This window comes from Ammospiza caudacuta, chromosome 3 (assembly GCF_027887145.1).
Source record: "Ammospiza caudacuta isolate bAmmCau1 chromosome 3, bAmmCau1.pri, whole genome shotgun sequence".
Taxonomy (NCBI): domain Eukaryota; kingdom Metazoa; phylum Chordata; class Aves; order Passeriformes; family Passerellidae; genus Ammospiza; species Ammospiza caudacuta.
Window position 1 is genome coordinate 118361894 of NC_080595.1, and position 18798 is coordinate 118380691.

General features: G+C 47.3%; 1 protein-coding gene across 1 annotated transcript; it reads right to left on the bottom strand.

Annotated features, from left to right (window-relative positions):
- Positions 1-2173: 2173 nt before the first annotated feature.
- LOC131555399 (interferon-induced very large GTPase 1-like) lies at positions 2174-18335 on the bottom strand. Its single transcript, XM_058801410.1, has 2 exons — positions 18223-18335; positions 2174-16966 (listed from the first exon to the last, which is right to left on the bottom strand). The coding sequence occupies exon 2, from the start codon at positions 16962-16964 to the stop codon at positions 9633-9635; it is 7332 nt and encodes a 2443-aa protein (XP_058657393.1). The 5' UTR covers positions 16965-16966; positions 18223-18335; the 3' UTR covers positions 2174-9632.
- Between the last annotated feature and the right edge of the window lie 463 nt (positions 18336-18798).

Below are 18798 nucleotides of genomic sequence, written 5' to 3' on the forward strand. Positions count from 1 at the left end.
AGGAGGAGAAGCTCCCAGTGACACTGTGGCCCCATAAGAAAGGGTAGTGTTCCATGTTTCACATGGTCCCACCATTACCACACTGGTCCTTGCTGCACCCACAGCCCTCCCAATCCCAGGTTTCAATTCAAGCCTTTGCCACAAAATCCTGGTTCTCTCTGCAGTCCCCCCAACCCACAAACCTCGGGTCTCACTGCCGCTATCCTCCTAAACCCTGTGTTTTCCTGATACCACCCCTAATCTGGGGTCTCACAGCAGAACTCTCCATACCCTGAAACCCCAATGTCTCACTGGAGCCTCGAACCAAAACCCTGGCTTTCTTGCAACCCCCTGCCATGGTTTGACACTGGCCAAAAACCAGGATACCCACGAAGAAAACTGCACTCATGCTCTTCTGCTGTAGTTGAGCAGAGGAGGGGGAAATGCAGAGGCTGGTAAATTGGCTGAGGAGAATCTTACCACACTCCCCTTGAGGGACAACCCTTAAGCAACAACCTCTCTAGTCATGGTGAGGACAAAAAGCTTCCCCCAGAATGCATCATTACTGTATGTTGGTTCGATTTATCCTATTGGTCCTTCCCCTTTGTTCCACCCCTGTGCCCTCATCTCATCCATTCTGATGTTCTGTCCCCTGCTTGCTATCCCTATATAAATCCCTGCTCTCTCTGCCTGGAGAGTTCTTAATCAGGACCCCTTTGCTGTAGGAGCTCCTTAAAGACCCTCTGTGGAACCCCATATGAAGACTCCGTCCCTTCCTTCTGTGCCGCTCTGGCTGAAATCACCCAAGAGCTGAAATCACTCAGCAAGAGCAAGATGTGTCTGTGCACCTAGGGCATCTTTTTTAAACATGCTTCTCTACCGTTTGCAGCTGCCGTGACAAGTGGCGCCCGAACAGGGACCCTGTATAGGGGATCCCTGGAGAAGCATCTCCACCAGCCTTGTGCTGCTGGACACAAGCTGCTTTCAGAACAGCCACTTCCTTGAGACGAACCACTTATGTTCTAAGGAGTGTTATCCGAAGGGTGACCAGGACCCTCCAAAGAAGCTAGGAAAATCCTGAAAGCTGGTCAACAAGTGACCACCCACCCAGTGGGTTTAGTTTGACCTGAAGAAAGACAGTGAGTTTCATACATATACATACATATACACACACACACACACACACACACACACACACACATATATATATATATATATATATATATATATATATATATATATATATATATATATATTGGGGTCACCTTTTTCAATTTTTCTTTCTCCCCTTTTACTTCTGGTTGTGGGAGAGAAGCCTGAGTATGTGAAACCAACTTACCTGTCCTAAACTTAGTCTTCCTTGAAGGGACATTCATCTCCAAGTTGTGAGTGCTCTTGTAGCAGGGAAATTCAAGTTTTCTAAGGGGAATCCTAAGAGGTTTATATCCTTAACCATAAGTGTCTTCTTTCTAATTTGTTTGGGGAAGTTTTACTCTTTGTTTCACATTATTGTTAAGTCAATGGTAAAAATGGGGAATGATTCAGGGAATGATTTGGGAAAAGTTTCAGGTCTCTCGTTCAAAATTCCTTCCCCTCCATCCTCTTCCCAAGCCCCCAAACCCCCTTTCCCTCAAGAGGGGTAATCAGCTAGAGGGTCTTGCTACTCTGCACAGGCTTGCTACTGTCTCCCTGATGCTCCCCCATCCCCTCTATCCCATTGCCAGAACGACACTGGCCATGCCATCTTGGACCTTCCCCTCAACCTTGTCCCTATGCCCATGTACCTTGTTCCATCTCCCCATGCTGCTGTTATCCCACAAAATGGTGCTGGCAACACGGCCAACCTCGCCATCTTGTCTTCTTCTCTTCCAAGTTTTCCTGCCCTCGTGTGTCAAAATGGCCCCTCTTATGCCTTTTCCATTCCTCTCCATGGCGCTCGCCTCCTCCCTTCCCTCTGAGTCAGCAGGTGTAACCATGTCTGGACCCTCCTGTCATGGTTTCAGTTCAAAACCAGACAGAAACAGTAATTTTGCATAGTGGTTTTGGTTTGCTAATGTCAGATTTCCCCAATTTTGAGATTTCCTAACTAATGAGTCCATGAGTGTGGTGGGCTTCAGAACTGGTTAATCACCAGTGCACTCATTTCCTGCTGTGAGACAGTAGTAGGGAAAAAAAGGCAAAGTAGGCTCCAAACTTTAAAAGGGTAAAAAGAAAATTTTATTAATAGTTACTAAAAGGAAAAAAAAAGTAGTGAGAATCAAAACAAACCCTTCAGAACATTTCTCCTCCCCCGACAACCTCTTATTTTTCACTGATAATGTAAAGAAACAAAACTTAAAATTTCCAGTCAGTTTACCACCTTGAAAATAGTCTTTTTTCAGTTCATTTAGGGATAGAAGTCTCTCTTGTTAAGGTTATGGAGACTTCTCCACTAGAGGAAAAAACAGTTCTCTCGTGGTTCTCAATTTCATCCCAAACAACAGCCGCCTAGGAAACCCTGCCATCAGGAAATCCTTCCCATTTTCACAAGCCTCCCCACAGCTTGTTGATGGGCCATGTCAACTTATGGAGTATTGTTTTAAAGATGAGCTGTTCAAAGGAAAAAGTTCTCATTATCTATCTCTAAAATAATCTCCATCCTTGGGAACAGAAATCTCCAGGAAGCACAGGTCTACTCTTCTCTCTCCATTTAAACTTCTCATGGGATCACTGCTATTTCAACATCTGCTTATCTTAGGATGGAGGCCTTTGCTTGATATCAATTTGAACACTTTCATCTCCCCATAGTTTCATACATTATAAAAAAAAAAAAGAGTCTTTTCTCCATAGTTTACAAGAGAATTTCAGCTCCAAAAACAAGGCATCTCCTCACCCCTTCCATCTGGGACTTAACTTCTTCTTCACTGACCTCGATGTATTCATGCTGTTCCTTTACATGCTTGCATCTTGTTCTTTTCTCTCACTCAAAGGAGGATTGAAACACTGAAAGGGTTAACATCACACCTGGGCTCTTCAAATGGCCACCTGAGACAGTTCCCAAGTTTTTTCATCTTTAACATGTGTGTTTCACAGAGGCATGTCCAGCTTCTTGGTGGTTCAACAGACTGTCAGTTACACAAAAATCTTTGCATCACTTCCCTGAATTTCCTCCCATTTCAAACCAGGACAGGGGCTAAACTGTGGCAGGATCCCCGGAGCAGTGGGCTGAAGCAGTGGAGTTGGGCAGACCCAGGGCAGAAAGCTAAATTGTAGCAATGTCCCTGCAGGAGCCAAATGCTGTCAATAGCATACACGACCACTATCCTCAACCGCTGAGCCAAAAAAGCGGCCATAAACCAGCCCCCACATCCCAGACAGAGTCCCAGAGTCCACCCCAGTACAACTCATGGTATTATGCCACCACTCCTGAAGAACCTACTCCCCCTTCCCCTGGCATGACTCCCAAACTCTTGTTCCCCTGGCCAAGCCACTACAGTGGTATGTGAGTGCTTGGCCATTTTTTTCTTTTTTAATTGCCCCCAATTTGTCTTCTGGATAACCTCCTTCCCTCACAGTGTCTTTCTTCCACATAACAAATGGGAGAAAATGCCCTGAAAAAACCCAAACCCACAACAGGAGAGGAAGAGGATTTCAAAATGTTGGTAGCTCCCCAATCCTGTGGATGAAGAGGAAGGAGGGCAGACACAGATTTAGAGGAATTTAGGCCAGTGGCAGGGACAATATGCTCAGGAGGAGAGAAAAAAAATGAGGAAAGGGGGCAATTCAAGCCCCTCTCAGGCAGGTACAGATGGACTGGTCCTGGTAACGATGCCTTTTTCAGAACCAAGTTGAGGTCCCGGAAGGACTTGGTAGGGACTTGCAGGGAAAATCCTCAGAAGGCAAGTAAGGCATTTGAGACCATTTTAAGGAACCAGGGTCCCGATTGGAATGATATTCACGTGGTTTTAGATACACTGCTGAATGTACATGAGAAGACAGTGGTGGTAGCAAAGTCAAAGGAAGAGGTAGAATGAGTTCATGCTCAAAATGTGCAACCAGGAAAAGCAGATCAATGTTTTCCGTCTGGTGATCCAAGACTGGATCCCAACTGTCATGAAAATTAATCCACAAACACCAGATGTTCATGTCCAAAAAGGAGACAGAGGAGTCCAGCGGCTTTATTTGAATAAAGAGAAAGGTCATAGGTGTTGTATTGCACTAAACAGTTTATTTAGTAGTTGTTTTGCACTGGGTGATGGGAAGTTTCTACTGAGTATGGTATGTCATGTAGATTATTCCCCCTTTCTCATCACATGGTCTCTCCCACATGCACCCCTTTCTACACACCTGGTGGTCTGTCCCATGGATACCCCTCCCCTCACCCCTCCCCAGTGTTATCCCATTGGCTGGGTCCTCTTTCCCCGCCCCCATCCTCGGGTATAAAACCCCACTGCAGGCATTGTTAGCTGTCTTTTCTACCTGGGTGGTTGCCAGAAGCGGAGCGTCCCATCCCAAGCCAATAAACAGGACTCCTGTCCCCACGTGAAGAAGAGCGCTTCTCGTCTCTTACTTTCTGTCTATGCAAGGCCGTGTGGGCTTGGGTTCGAGCTAGCTGGAAAGAACCCATAGAATGCCCAGAGAGCCACAGATTACTGCACATAGGCATTTCCCATGGGGTCTCTCAAGTTGTTGGAGGTTGCAGCCTCCTTTTTATCCTCATTTCCTGGCTGCATCTCCTTCTCCCTTTTCCCATTGGCTGAGATACTTGACAGGTACAGACTTCCAACATCACCTACTACAGACCCCTTTCTAATGTGTTTCTGCCCCCGCTTTCCTTCATCCTTGTGTCTGTTATTTTTCTTTAAGTCCAGGGATTTAGTACAGTGAATAACAGTCTGTGTCAATTAGTGGAATTCCTCTGGAATTTATGATTCACTGCATTGCTTCCTAAACCCTCTCAGTATCTGGCTTTATTCACCAGCAGGCCCAAAGTTTGTTTGTAAAGACACCTCCTTCTCATTCCTTTCACAACCAACCAGGACACAGGGATCTTCTGACTAGATATCAGAAACTGCATCAATTCATTGTGAATGACCCGCCATAATTTACCTAACTTCTTGGCAGTTTTATCACCATCTAAAGTAGCCTGCCATAATTCATCACCGAATTTACGCCACTCCGTTAACTCATGAACCGTATGGGGTTAAGGAAAACCCCTCTATCATAACCATAAGATAAAAGTCCCAGTAAATCCTTCTGCAAATCTATCCCCTTAACCTGCCTTTTCTGCAAAAAAGCAATAAATAAATCATATGCTGCTTGCCTCTCCATACCTAAATCGTAAGCACTTTTGCAGCTCCTCGAGGTCACAGCAGGACGTCTCGGCCAGGCTCGACTTTACGATCAACTAGAGCACGGCGCATCTCGGCTTCTTTTTTATCCGCTTTTTTTTTCTTCGCGCTTTTGCTGTCCCGGCTGCTACGGAACCCGACCCGTTTCTTCACTCCCCGTGGTGCGTCGCAGTATCCCAATCAGGTGTCACCATTTGATGAAGTGAAGGGAGACGACCCATCCTCTGATGAGCATCGAACTCCAATTTATTGATCAACCATGCACATTTTATAACGGTGTTAATTAAGTTCATACATATTGCAAAACCCAAGCTCATCATACGTTACAGATTAGACATCAACCTCTCCTTTTGTTTTCAATACCTGTGGTTTGTTATTGAAACCAAGATTTGTGTTCTCACCCTGATATGAATGGTTCTCAAGGCCTTCATGTTTGTCACTTTTGCTTTCCCATACCTTATCCAAGGACAAGGAATTTACTTGTTATTGAAGACAGGCTTGAGAACTCTTGCTGTTTACAGAAACGTGCCTGAGAAACAGGCTTGAGAATTAGCTGCTTACAGCTGCCTTTCACTTTTCCATCAGCTGTATATTTTCAAGCCTTTTTTCCTTCAAGCCATGTCTGAGCAAAAATCTCCAACACTCTGCCTGGCCACAGACCTCAGAAAAAGCTGAACCAAGAAGAGAAAGGACCCTGAATCCGAGAGCTGCTGCAGAAGGTGCTTGTTGTCATTATATTACAAAGGTTCTATTGCCATTATACTGCAAGGGGTCCATATTGCTAGAGTTTTGTACCTCCTTGATGTTTCTTGAAGGCACCTCCTCTAGGCATTGACTCTTCCTTGTCCTTGCAGTTTCCAGCTGATGCCAGTTCTCTCTCAGCCAACCAATCTACTCTTTTATAACACTCTTCTTCTTATTTGCTACAGCTGTGGCCTGTTAAAATCAGGCCTGCTCCTAATCTTTATTAATTGGCTCAGCTGCCACTCTTTTGGGGGTAAGATTACTTTCTATACTACTTTTATTTACTTATATTCTATCCCCCTTCAATTCCCCTTTTTTCTTTTAATTACAGAGTTTCTAGAAGGACATGTTCAAATACATTGACATTATGAGACATTTATACATTTCATTCGGAACTAATAGTTGTACAAATCTTCAGACAACATATTATAGTACAAATACATATACATATATATTTCTGAGTGTTGGTTCAGATTTGCAGCTTTTCTCAGTTTACAAAATACTTATCTTCAAAATCATTTATACTTACGTTTAACAAACATTAATAGCTGCAATTGATATATTTTACCAATAGTTAATAGTTTAATATTCAAGTCCTTTTCCCCGAATCCACAGGGTTATATAGTCGAGTCCTGTTTCTCTGAATCCACGGGGTTATATAGTCAAATCCTGTTTCCCCGAATCCACAGGGTTCCCAAATCCACAGGGCCATATAGCTTAGTGTTGGAGAGTTTTGTTCAGACATGGCTTGAAGAAAAAGGCCATGATCATATACAGCTGGTTAAGCAGTAAAAAGCAGCTGTAAGTAGTAAGTTCTCAGCCTTTTTCCTTACGAGAAAAACAACAACACTGCGTCCTTGATCAAATGCTGAGAAAAACAAGGTGAAAAACATGGAGTCCTTGAATGTAGTCAATAACAGTCAACAGCAGGATATAAAAACAAGTATTAGCCTCAACAAGGAAACCACAGGTATTAGCAACAAAGGAGGGGTTGGCATGTAATCTGTAACCAATGATGAGCTCGGTTTTTGCAATATGTATGAGCTTAATTAACACTACTATAGAAGTATGTAAGCTGGATCAATAAAGCGGAGACCAATGATCATCAATAGGATGTGCACGTCTCCCTTCACTTTCCTCAGCTTAGTCCTGAATCCATGGGGTCATCCCGAATCCATGTGGTTATATAGTTTAGCATTCAGATCCCTTTTCCCGACTCATGTCGGGGTCACCATTGGTTATCATTATATTACAAAGGTTCTATTGTCATTATATTGCAAAGGTTCCATATTGCTAGAGTTTCATACCTCCTTGATGTTTCTTGTAGGCACCTCCTCTAGGCACTAACTCTTCCTTGTCCTCACCGTAGTCACCTGACTCTAGTTCTCTCTCAGCCAACCAATCTACTCTTTTATAACACTCTTCTTCTTATTGGCTGCAGCTGTGGCCTGTTAAAATCAGGCCTGCTCCTGATCTTTAATAATTGGCTCAGCTGCAACTCTTTCAGGGGTAAGATTACTTTCTATACTACATTTATTTATGTGTATTCTATCCCCCTACAGGCGATGGCAGACATGATTCTCCACATGGGACATTCCAAAGACTTTGCTCAACAGTGAGGCCAAGGGCAGGAGCAGCTCTTGCTGGGGCTGAGGGCTGGAGGGAAGGGCAGCAGCCCCAGGCACCCGAGCAGGAGCAGCTTCCCTGGACAGAGACACAGCACCCCTGAGACAGGGAGTGAAAGCACTGCCTGAGCCTGGGGCGGTCGTGTCACTGCTTTCCTGAGCCTGCAGGCACAACAGCTCCTGCTGGGAGAACGGCCTCAGTTGATCCAGGAGGCTGCAATGAGGGAGGGAAGGATGACACCCAAAAGCCAAGCAGCCCAGCTTGCAGGCCACATGGAGCTGGCCTCAGGCCCTGCAGCCCCTTCTCCAAGCAGGACAGTTCCTTGCTGCAGGAAAACTGCCTCTGGGGTATCGGATATTAACCCTTCTCTCACCCAGAGAATGGGGCAACTGAGCAGTGTTTTAAAAAGTTTTCATTCTATTTATCAGTCTCATATGAAGGATGAGACAGTACAGATGTTACAATTCATGCTATCACGATTAGAATCTGACTTTTTCCTAATTACAAAACATTATAAATGTTTCTTGCCTTATTAGTTTTTGCTACACCATGGTGTAGATGCCTTAAAGCCAATTATTTAAAACTACCTGTCATGGGTGCTCTTACAATGTATTGTTTATTGTTCTGTTTCTCTAAAGTATCTAATCTTATTTGCAAGGCCATCTTTCAAAACTTTTTTCTAGCTTTATTTCTCTCTCAACTATATCTGTCTTATTCTATGGCATTTCTAAGTCAGCATTTCTTATCTCAAAGTTTGCATGCAGATGCTTACTGTGCGGGTCTTTTGTCAGGCCTTGAGAACTCTCCACAAATCTATTTCTCACATCTCCCCTCTCTCTTGGATAGACAAAACTTTTTTGATGGCCTTGTTCATCATTTTTCATGCACAGTGAAGTACACAAGGCACTACCACTAACATTGCTATGATAACAATTAACATGTGTAAACCTATTTGGCCAAGTTCTTTTGTCTAAGTTGTAAAACTCATCCTTCAAACAAGGCGTCTAACTATGATCTATCATTTGTTTTCGTTTGATTTGTACAATCTCTCAGTTTTTGAAGTTGTTTGTGGATGGACTCTGAATGGTCAGACAAGTCCATACAACACAGTCCTTCCAAATCCTCCCAACTATGTTTACGTGCCAGTAAAGGAAGATCCATGGCAGCTCTGTTCTGTAAGGTTGCATTTTGACAGCACTAACATCTGTCATCAAATTACTAATTGCAATGGAAGTACTATTGACTTCTTTGCTCAGCCAACACCACAATTAGTTTAATTGTTTTAATGCCTCACCTGAGGGCATTAAAACTGAGGGAAGTTAAGGTAGAAATAAAGCTGATGTAACTCATTTTGCAGGGCTCTAGGGTTTGAAATTGCAGTTTTCTTAATAATGCTGGGTAAATCCTTTTTCTCTATGTTTTCTCTTGATGACTTTTTTTAACATTAGCTGTTATCATAGCAAAATGTCCAATGCTACATTGGCCATTTTAAACAAATGAGCTAATATCTTTTTGGCAACTGCTGTGGGGACTCATCTAGGTCTGCCATTTCACACTAAAGGGCACTGGGGTAGTACAATTGCACCACAACTTTGAGTTTCTGTACACAGGATAATGGGGGGTAACATTTAATTGTGGATCTCCCTGGTATTGAAACTCAGCACAAAATTCCATTGCTAATGAAACAAGAATTTCTAATTCATGAGGTTCAGAAGGTGCTTTAAGAAGATCAGGCAAGAAGGCAAGAGCAATTTGGCTTTCTCATGAAGTGAGGCATTGCTGAGCAACGGCCACAATAACTTGCCTTATTTCACCAAATTTGGGAAATTTAGATGCCATTAGGTGAACATGGTTTGAGAGCGTCATCATTGTAACTGCATTTTGTTGAGAGCCTGGTACAAAGTTCTCCTAAACCACAAAGCTGTTGTGGTTCTTCCTCCCCACAGACGTGGCCTAACGCTTCTCCAGCTCAGACAGTGCTTCCTGCTTGGTAACTCTCAGCCACCCCTCCGGAATTTCTCCTTTGCCCTGAAATTTCCCATTGTACAAAGCTTCCAGCTGTGTCCTGAAATGAGACACAAACCATTTCCAGTACGCCTGCATGGATGAATCAGGAAGAATGTTCCAAGTGGAAACAGGAGGTCCAGCATTACGGTATGTTTTGTAAGGGATCCATGGGCCACCACCAAATCTGAATGTGCAGTCACTTGCAACAAGGCTGGAACAAATATCAATGATCAGTTCATGTGTATTATACTCAATGCCAGGGGAAACTTTCCACCATGTAGATCCCTTCAAAGCTTGTGGGCGATGGAAGACCAGCTGATGGTCTCCATCGTGATTCTGCATGGTGTTTGTGCAGACAGCCCCACAAAAGGGACACTGTGCCCAGCACCCTGCAAAGTGCTCTGCCAGGATGGTGTGAGGTTGCCTTGGAAACAAGCTCAGGTCAGCCCCAGCCAATTCTTTCATGAGCCTTTCCTTCAGGTCATCCAGAGCTTTTGTCATGGCACTGCTCAGAAACTCAATGTCTGTGACCTCCAGGTGCTCAATGCCCTTCAGGTCACTTCTGGGCAAGTTGATCACCTCTGTTAGTTCCCTGCAAAATTCATCCAACCAGAGAGAGACTTTGTCTTCTCTGTCTTTTCTGTCCTTGACAGTTTGGGTTGATAAAGAAACAGCTGAAAGGATGTTTTTATAGAGAATATCAAGGGAGGAATCTAAAAACACCCTGAGCCTCCTACTCCCATTTAAACAGTGACTCCTCACTCGTGTCTCAATGTAACTCTGACAAAACTGTTTGGGAAACCAAAGGTACTCCTTGAAATACTCAAAATTTTCCTGTTCTGCCAGGTATCTCAGGATGCAAACTTCCAGATTGGCTCTGTTACCCTGGAAATCTGGGAATTTGCCCTGCATGTCCTCAGCGATGGCTTTAGCTGTCCTCTTACAGACTGCCTGGTAAAGAGGTGAATCAATCCTGTGACAAAGGAAACCAGCAAAAGTTGTGACAGAAGTGGCTCCTTGGCAGGAAATCTGGAAACATTGGAAGAAATCTTCTCTCTTGCTACTCAGGTACACAACGGGGTCATTTGCCTTTCGGAATGCTTCGTGCATAGTTTTAAACCTTTCTGCTGCCATTGTGCACAGATACAGAGACAAATCTATGCTGTAATCTCTGTTAAAACTACATTTCGTATTGCTGGGGACAGAGTTCACACCTTTCTGTACTTCACTGAGTATTTCATGAATAAAATTTCTATTGTAATCGCGTTTCTCCTCTTCCTTCTTAGCAATGTTTGTCTTCACACATGCTATGATGTTGTCTGTGATGCACTGAAAGTTGATCACATCAGCATTGGAAATGCTCCTGGGATCTGAGATAAAGCCTAAATACTTTTTCTTCATGATGTGTTTCTCAGGATCAAAAGAAAACCCTCTGCCTCTGGGAAATGACCTGATCCGTGCATGGATACCCGGCTCCTTAAAGTGCTCTACAAGGACATCTTCAATTTCTGCATCAATATCCACCCGTTCCAGAGGACGAGCAGCACGGGAGACTTCGGCAATCCACTGGGTCCAGACAAGAGTGAAGTTGTCCTTCAGTTCTCTCTCACTGATGCTCTTCCCTTTTAGAGTCACAGCCAGTTCCCGACTCCTTGTCAGAAGCTCATCTTCATACTCCAACTTCCTCGCATCCAGTTTCCTCTGCTCCTTCTGCAGCTCAATAAGATTCTCACATTTCTTTTTTGTTTCATGAAGAAGAGTCTCTTTCAGTTCTTTCAGCTTCAGCTCCGTGCTTGATTTCCACTGGACCAGTGTCTCACGGTCTTTGTCCTCCCTGAAATACTTTTCCACTTCTTTCTCAATTGCATCACTTGTCTCTTGCACCAGCCCTTCAAGGTGCTGTCTGGTGACATTCTGCCAGTCCCCATTCCGAATTTTGTTGTCGAGTCTCATCTGCACATCTAAGATATGACTCCTCAGCCTCCAGGTCCACTGACTAAAGGCAGTTTCCAGTTTCCTGTACACAGCAATCTCCAGGGAATTCTTGAAGCTGAACACAAAGTTTTCATTCAGCAAAGCATTCCAGAGGTCACCAATACGATCTTTCAGGCTCGAGAACCTCAAAATGCTGCGCTGCGACTGCTTCTTGGCAGCCTGGAGGATTTTGCTCTTGAGTTGCTGGACATTCTGGCTGTATTTGGGATTTGGTGGTGCCATTGGGGGGTTTCCTTCCCACAGGTGAGCAAAGTAGTGAATGTGGGTGTTCACATCAAAGCCAATGACATCGCTGAAGGAGGAGACATCACAGAATTCCTGCTGAGCAGCTACCACAGTCATTTCATCCAGCTTTTCCTGCAAACGCCTTCGTCCTTCCATGTTCTGCTCCTTGGCAGTTGCTTCTCCCACGTTTTGGTGGACAAAGAGGCAGCTTGGGGAAAGATTGACTTGCTTCATCCTCAGGAAAGCCTGCACAGCGATCTGGAGAACATCTTGCATTTCTGATGGATTTTCTCCAAAGATATTGATCACAGTCAAGTTGCCAACACCAATGACAAAGGTGGCCAGCTCATTGTCATGGTTCAGGGACTGTTTATTTGCCATCTCGATGGCACGAAGTCCCTCAGTGTCAACCACCAGCACAAAATCAAAGCCCAAGTCTTGCTGCAGCTCCTCGCCCACTGGGATGAGCTGCATGAAGGCTCCGCGGGTGCATCTCCCTGCGCTGACGTTGAACTGCAGACCAAACATGGCATTCAGCAGGGTGGACTTGCCTGTGCTCTGGATGCCAAGCACGGAGAGCACAAACACTCGTTTGTCCCCCAGCCTCTCAATTAAGCTGTCAAAGATTGCTCCCACCCAGCGCAAGGGCAGGTAAGAAGAGTCCCCATCCATCAGCTCCACGGAGTGCCCTGAAACCATCAGATCTGCTGCAATTTTCACCAGTTTGACAAAATTGTCTTTCTCGCAGTTCAGTAATTCCAGAGCTTCATAAATCTGCCCTACCTCTCTCAGAAGGTGCTCCAGGCCGATGGATGAATCGTTGATTTCATCAGAGAGGGCATCCAAGCGACTCAGCAACTCATTATTGCCACTGTTTTTTTTCTTGCTTTTCTTTCTTGATAGGATTTCAGACCATAATTTGTGATAGTCCCTCCTCAGTTCTTCAAGGAGACCACAAGACAGCTCATCCATAAAGACCTTCATCCACTGCAGGAAGTATTTCTTGGTATCTGCTGGCTGGGCCTGGAGAAAGCCAAGGAATGATTTCATCAGTGTGTTGAGAGGGAAAGCTTGGTCAAGTTGCTTTTTTCTTATTGCTTTCTTCTCATATTCAATTTGGCTCCGATGATGCTCAATGCTCTTGTTCCTCTTCTCCTGCAAGCGAGTGAGTTCTTTGTCCTTTTGGCACCACTGGTACCACAGTTTTCCTTGAAGTGGCAGCAGCTTGGATTTGATCTCAGACAGCTTCTCTTTCTTCAGAAGCTCCACCAGCTCCTTTGCCTTTGCTTTGGCTGTCACACACGCATCTCGATCTGCATCCACTATGAATCCGAGCTGGCGAGCTTTGTCCACGCAGGCCTCCAGGCTAAAACATGGATTAGAACCTTCCAGGAGATCCCCAATTGTCTTGGTCAGTTGGTCCATCATTTCTGCTTCATTTCTGTTCTTGATCCCTATTGTTATGTTTTTGTTTGCTTGTCCAGCTGCAACGTTCTCTTTTTCTGTGAGAAGACAAATGAAAGGCCTTTGTGACTGCCACAGGTCCTGCAGAAGCTTTCTCCCCCTGTTGTCCATGTGCTCCCAATCAGACACAAGAGCCACATTGACGGCAGATATCTCCTGCAGGAACTGCAGCTGTGCTCCGTGATCCCTGGCATCTCCATGCAGGTTACAGAAAGCCACGCAGCGCTCAAAGGTGTCATTGGGGCTTCCACCAGGGCAGTACCAGGCGATCTCCACCAGCCCTTCCATCAGCAAACGCTCTCTGGTGCTGCCTCTGCAGTGGCGGTGGAAGAAAGTGTCGTGTTTGTGTTTGCTGAGCAGAGCATTGAGGATCTGGGACTTGGAATAGGAGGCCGAGCTGCCAATGCGGATGAAGGACACAATGGGTGTGTGTGCCTGAAAGATGAGTTTGTTGCTGAAACTCTTTGTTTGGGCCTGCTTTCCTGACTTGTCCACCTCTTTCCAGCTCCTTTGGATTTGACTGAAGGTGTAAAATGGGAACTCGATGCGTGAAGTGCTCGGGTTGGGCACCAGCAGAGGCAGCGCCAGTTGGCAGAACGCCAGCTTGGTTGCCAGGGTCTGTCTCAGGAAGTCATCAGCACAATGGAAAATGGCCATCTGCAGGTCCATAGGGTGCACATGGCTTTCCCTGCTTGCACATATAGGAGCTGCTTCCATCAGCTTATCAAGAAAGTTTTCAAAGGAATCTGATTGTTGGAGTTCTTGCTCTCTGCTTTGTGGCATGGGTACAAGGCCGGGATTTCTCCTTTCCCAGCAAGTCAGGTACCTCACCTGGTAATCCACCGTTAATAGTTTTTTCAAGAAGTATAGTGGCAGTTCCTTGTCCTGGCTGGGCTGGCCGTCCTGCAGAGATGTCTTGCAGATGGTGCGGAAATCTCCCATCCCCATTTTCCTTGGATAGTGACTTTCCAGTCCAAGGCGCTTGAGCAGCTGGAGGAACTCTTGGTTTGCAATGTCTTCATTTTCTTTGGACTTGCTGCTGTCTGACTCGGACTGGGACTGACTGGGGAACTCAGGTGTTGGAAAAGTGTCTTCCAGGTCTCTGTGTATATTCAGCATCCTCTGTTCATCCCATTTTTCATCCAAGCCCCCACTGATCAAAGAGTCCAAGTCGTGTTCCAGCCTCTCCCAGTCTTCATCTCCACTGTGCTTTTGGAGGACATTCTTTATCCGTGTGGACCATAAGCCTTTCATGTGATCTTCCATGAAAACCAAACGCTCCCTCTTCTGCTCAGGGGACAGCTCTTGACATTCTGGTGTCACAGTCAGACCCGTCAGCAGGAGGGAGGCCTCAGCTCTGTCAGCATCTTGCTCCTTCAGGTTCATGTACTCTGCATGTGCCGCTTCCATTTCCTTGGCCATGTAGTGAATTTCTGGGTGTCCAAGGAGGTGCTGAAAAGTGCTGCTTTCCACCTGGTATCCTGTGCTGGTCACAATCAAGAGCACCAACAGCTCCATGTCCTTCTGAGCCTGTTCCTGGAGAGACTGGAGTAAGGAATAAATGGCCAGGCTGCTGGTCTGGGTGGCTTCTATCTTTGCTTCATGAACATCAGAAGCAGAGCTTCCTGGTGCGTAGGTGACAGCATGGATGTGCTCCTGCATTTGCTGCAGTGTTTTGATGAGCTCTTGAAGCTCAGAGACTTTGGGAGATCTGGGAAGTGGGTGCTCAGTCTGGAAGACCCATTGCATAATGAAGGAAGCCTCAGGGAAGTCCTTGACAGAGTAGATATGAGGATTCAGGAGACTCCTCAACATTGCCTTGATAGTGGTGGTGTTTTCTGGAGGTAATTCCTGGCATCTCCGCACGGTGTTCACCAGGAAGTCCTGCAGGGCTTTGTCTGACAGGCACACATTGATCCACACACTGGGGTTTCTAGTTTTTGCATTCAGATCATCTTTAAGATCCATCAGCATGAGCAGCTTCTTTTCATCCACTTTCGTCACCTCCCAGGCCTTCACAGTTGCCATGAAATCTCTGGCCTCTTGCACTGCACTTCCCAGTTCCTCTCCAAAAACAGTGCCAATGCTCTGATTTGTCAGCTCTTTGTACCCAGCCCTGAGGGCTCTGCTCATCTGATCTACGGATTTAAAATCCTTGCAGTGATTGCGCAGGATGACATCCCACACTGGGATCAGCTGAAAGCCACGGTCGATAACGCACCACGTTGTGTTATCAGACACGAGCCCCGTTTTCCACTGAGGAAGGGAAGATGTGTCTGCTGGGCCCCCTGTGTTGACCACGTAGAGCTGAATTGCTGTATGAGAACTCTCTCTGGCTCTCCCCAGGACAGAAGCCTTTGAGCTGGATTTGGAAACATCCAGGGTCCCTTCTACACTGGCCCCAAAGCCACCCCAGCTGGCCCCAACAAAGGTGTTCAGTGCTTCAGATGTTTGTCGCTTCACCTCTTCCCGCTGCTCAGCTCGGAATCCTTCTGTAGACGCCTTCCACCAGAATATCCCCCCAAAGTGGAGGGGACCCTGGTTTATGTGGGAGCCAAACCTGCTGAAGAAGCTCTCACACATCTTCACCAAGGTGGGGTTGTCTTCTTCCCAGCTGAAGCTCAAAAGCTGCTCCATGTCTTGCAGCTCCCGCAGAGCCGCATCCGAGAGGCGAAGGTGATGCCTTTGGAAGTAGCAGGAGGCCAGAGGGATGTACTGGTACTTGGTGATGCAAAAGTAGCTCTGCTCAGAGCGGGACTGGTGGGTGTCCTGTGACTGCAAGGAGCTGCTGTGATCTACACTCCCTCCCAGATTAATCCCCCAGAATGAGGATTTGGCAGAAACGCTCATGCTGAAGCCCAGCTGCTCCATGGACTTGGTGAAAGTGGATTCTGCTGCAGAGGAGGAGAACTCCTTCCTCTCAAGCAGCGATCCTTGCTCTGGACCGGCAAGTTGGAACCCCTCAGGAACCCTGAGGAGCTGCTCTCGCTTTGCCAGCGCATCTTCAGGTCTGCTGGTTCTGTAGATGCCCTGCAGGGCCAATCCCCCTGACGCCTGCCTCAGCACCTCCGTGTCAGGGATGTTCTCCCCACTGCCTCCTGACTGCTCCTGCTGCTCCAGCTGCTTCTGGATGCTCTCCAGCACATCTGCCAAGGGTTTCTTTGGGTGTGGCCAGAACTCTTTGGGAATCTCCATGGCTTGCCGCAGAGTCTCTGATTTCTCCCTCAGAGCATCCTGGCTGTGACTGTGGCTGTTGAGCATTTCTGTCAGATCCTTCAGAGCTTGTTTGGCCATATTTTGTCTCTGCTTTGTCTTCTCCACGCATTGTTCCTGCAGATCTTTAGCGGCTGTTTTGTCATCTGTTATGTTCAGGAGTTTCTGGAGTGCCTTTTTCTCCCAGGGGTGCTGTACCTCACACTCCAGCCTGAGGTAATCTTTATATTCCAGATGTTGCAGGGCTTCTCGGCACTTGATTCCCAGGATCTGTGTCACTTTGGGCAGCCAGTATCCAGCATCCAGTCCTTCCTTCTCAAATGCCTCTGCCAGGAGCTGGGCCTTTGAATCCTCCTCCTGTGTGTCCTCCTGCAAAGCCATGGCTGTGGAGGAAGAACAGAGACTTTCCCTAAGGTTTTGTCGTAGGCCCCAGGCTCCTGGCAGAGGCTCTGCAGCAGCTGCCGCCCTGAGGATTGCTCCCACACGGCTGCTGGAGCCAGGCCCGGGATGGCACAAGAGCCAGGGTCTCCTTCGTAGCACCCTGGATGTCTCCGTCGCTTTCCTGTTTGCAGGACCAACGCTGAAGCTGAGTGTGTATCTCAGAGACAGCAATGACACACAGAGACACAAGCACAGAGATACACACAGACTCCCTCAGCCACACAACCTGCCCTGGACAAGGTGCTGCCTTCACCATCACCCACATCCTCCCAGCACAACTCCTCCATCCACAAGTGCAGACTGCCTGGGGCCATTCCTGGCTCCCTGGAGCACTGGCACAGCCCCTCTGCCCATCCAACAGCCCTGCCTGCATCCTGCACCCTCTGCCCAGCCCACGGCTGCCCTGCTCGCTGCCTGGCCCAGCCTGCTGCTCCCAGCACCCGGAGGCAGCGCTCACACACTCCCCCCATGGGCACCCCACACTCCCCAGACACACTCCCCCCATGCCCCCCAGGGGCTCTGAGCTGTGCTCCTGCTCCAGCTGCCAGCGCAGCCCCTCCCTCGCCCCTCTCTGGCCTCTTCCCAGGAGCTGCTTCCTGGCACCCTCAGGGGCCCACCCCAGTGCAGGGGGAAAATCCACCTTGTCCCTGCCCACAGCTGTGTCTGGGACATCCTGGTGGCCCTTCAGGAGATACTGGAAATGCTGGGACCCATCTCAGAGAGGTGGCCTTTGTAATCTGCTGCTCGTTAGCACAGAGGATCTCATCAGGCAGGTGCCCTTTGGTGGCAGTCTTGGCTTCAGCCACCACAGAGCCAACATGATCAAAATCTCTGTGACAGGAGGAAAAGTGCCTGCAAACTTTCAACTGGGCACCCCCCCCTTTTAACTTTTGGGGGTTTTGACTCTTTCACACAACTCCAAGAATTGTCCCAGTCTCAGTTCATTTGGATACTGGAGAGATTTATTCCTTGCAAAAAATCTGTCTGAGTATTCAGCTTCTGTCCCACCAAGGCCACAACATTGACACCAGCACAGGAACTGATCTAAGGGGATTAGATTCAGATCCAATAGATCCAAGGGCTCCTGCACCCTCCAGCTCCTTCCAGACCCTTCAGAGGCAGTTTTCCCTGTGCAGGGAATCACTGCAGATGTGGGCAATGTGAGCAAGGGCTGTGGGCTCTGATTCCCCTCACTCACCTCACAGCAGATGCTCCCGTTGCTCCCAGCCTTGGCTTCCCAGCAGACACCGGCAGTCGAGGGCCCCGCCTCAGGGGACACAGCACAGCAGCAGGGGCAGGCCTGGAGTACACGGTGGGTGTGGAGAAGAAGATGAGAACCCCTTGAGAACTCAGGAGGAAGAGCAGCAGGAAGGAAAGGCCTGAAATCCTAAAGGAGAAGAACAGACAGTCAGGAGAAGGCGACCCATGAGTATGGCAGATACATTCCAGGGACACTGGAGGCCAGCCCTTCACCTCCACTGACAAATGCCCAGGCAGCAAAGACTCCTCAGGGCTCTTCTGGGGAGGTGACCAGAGCAGGGTTTCACCTGGGACCTACATCCACATTCCCCCACCAGAAGGAAGCTGGACATGCTGGAGAGGTGGGACAGAGCAAAGCCCCTGAAGGTCACCAAGGCCAAGTGCAGGTGCTGCCCCTGGGTCGGGGCAATTCCAGGCCCAGACCCAAGCTGGGAGGAGAATGGATTGAGAGCAGCCCTGAGGAGAAGGACTTGGGGCTGCTGTAGGGTGAGAGGCTGTGCAGGGAACATCTGTG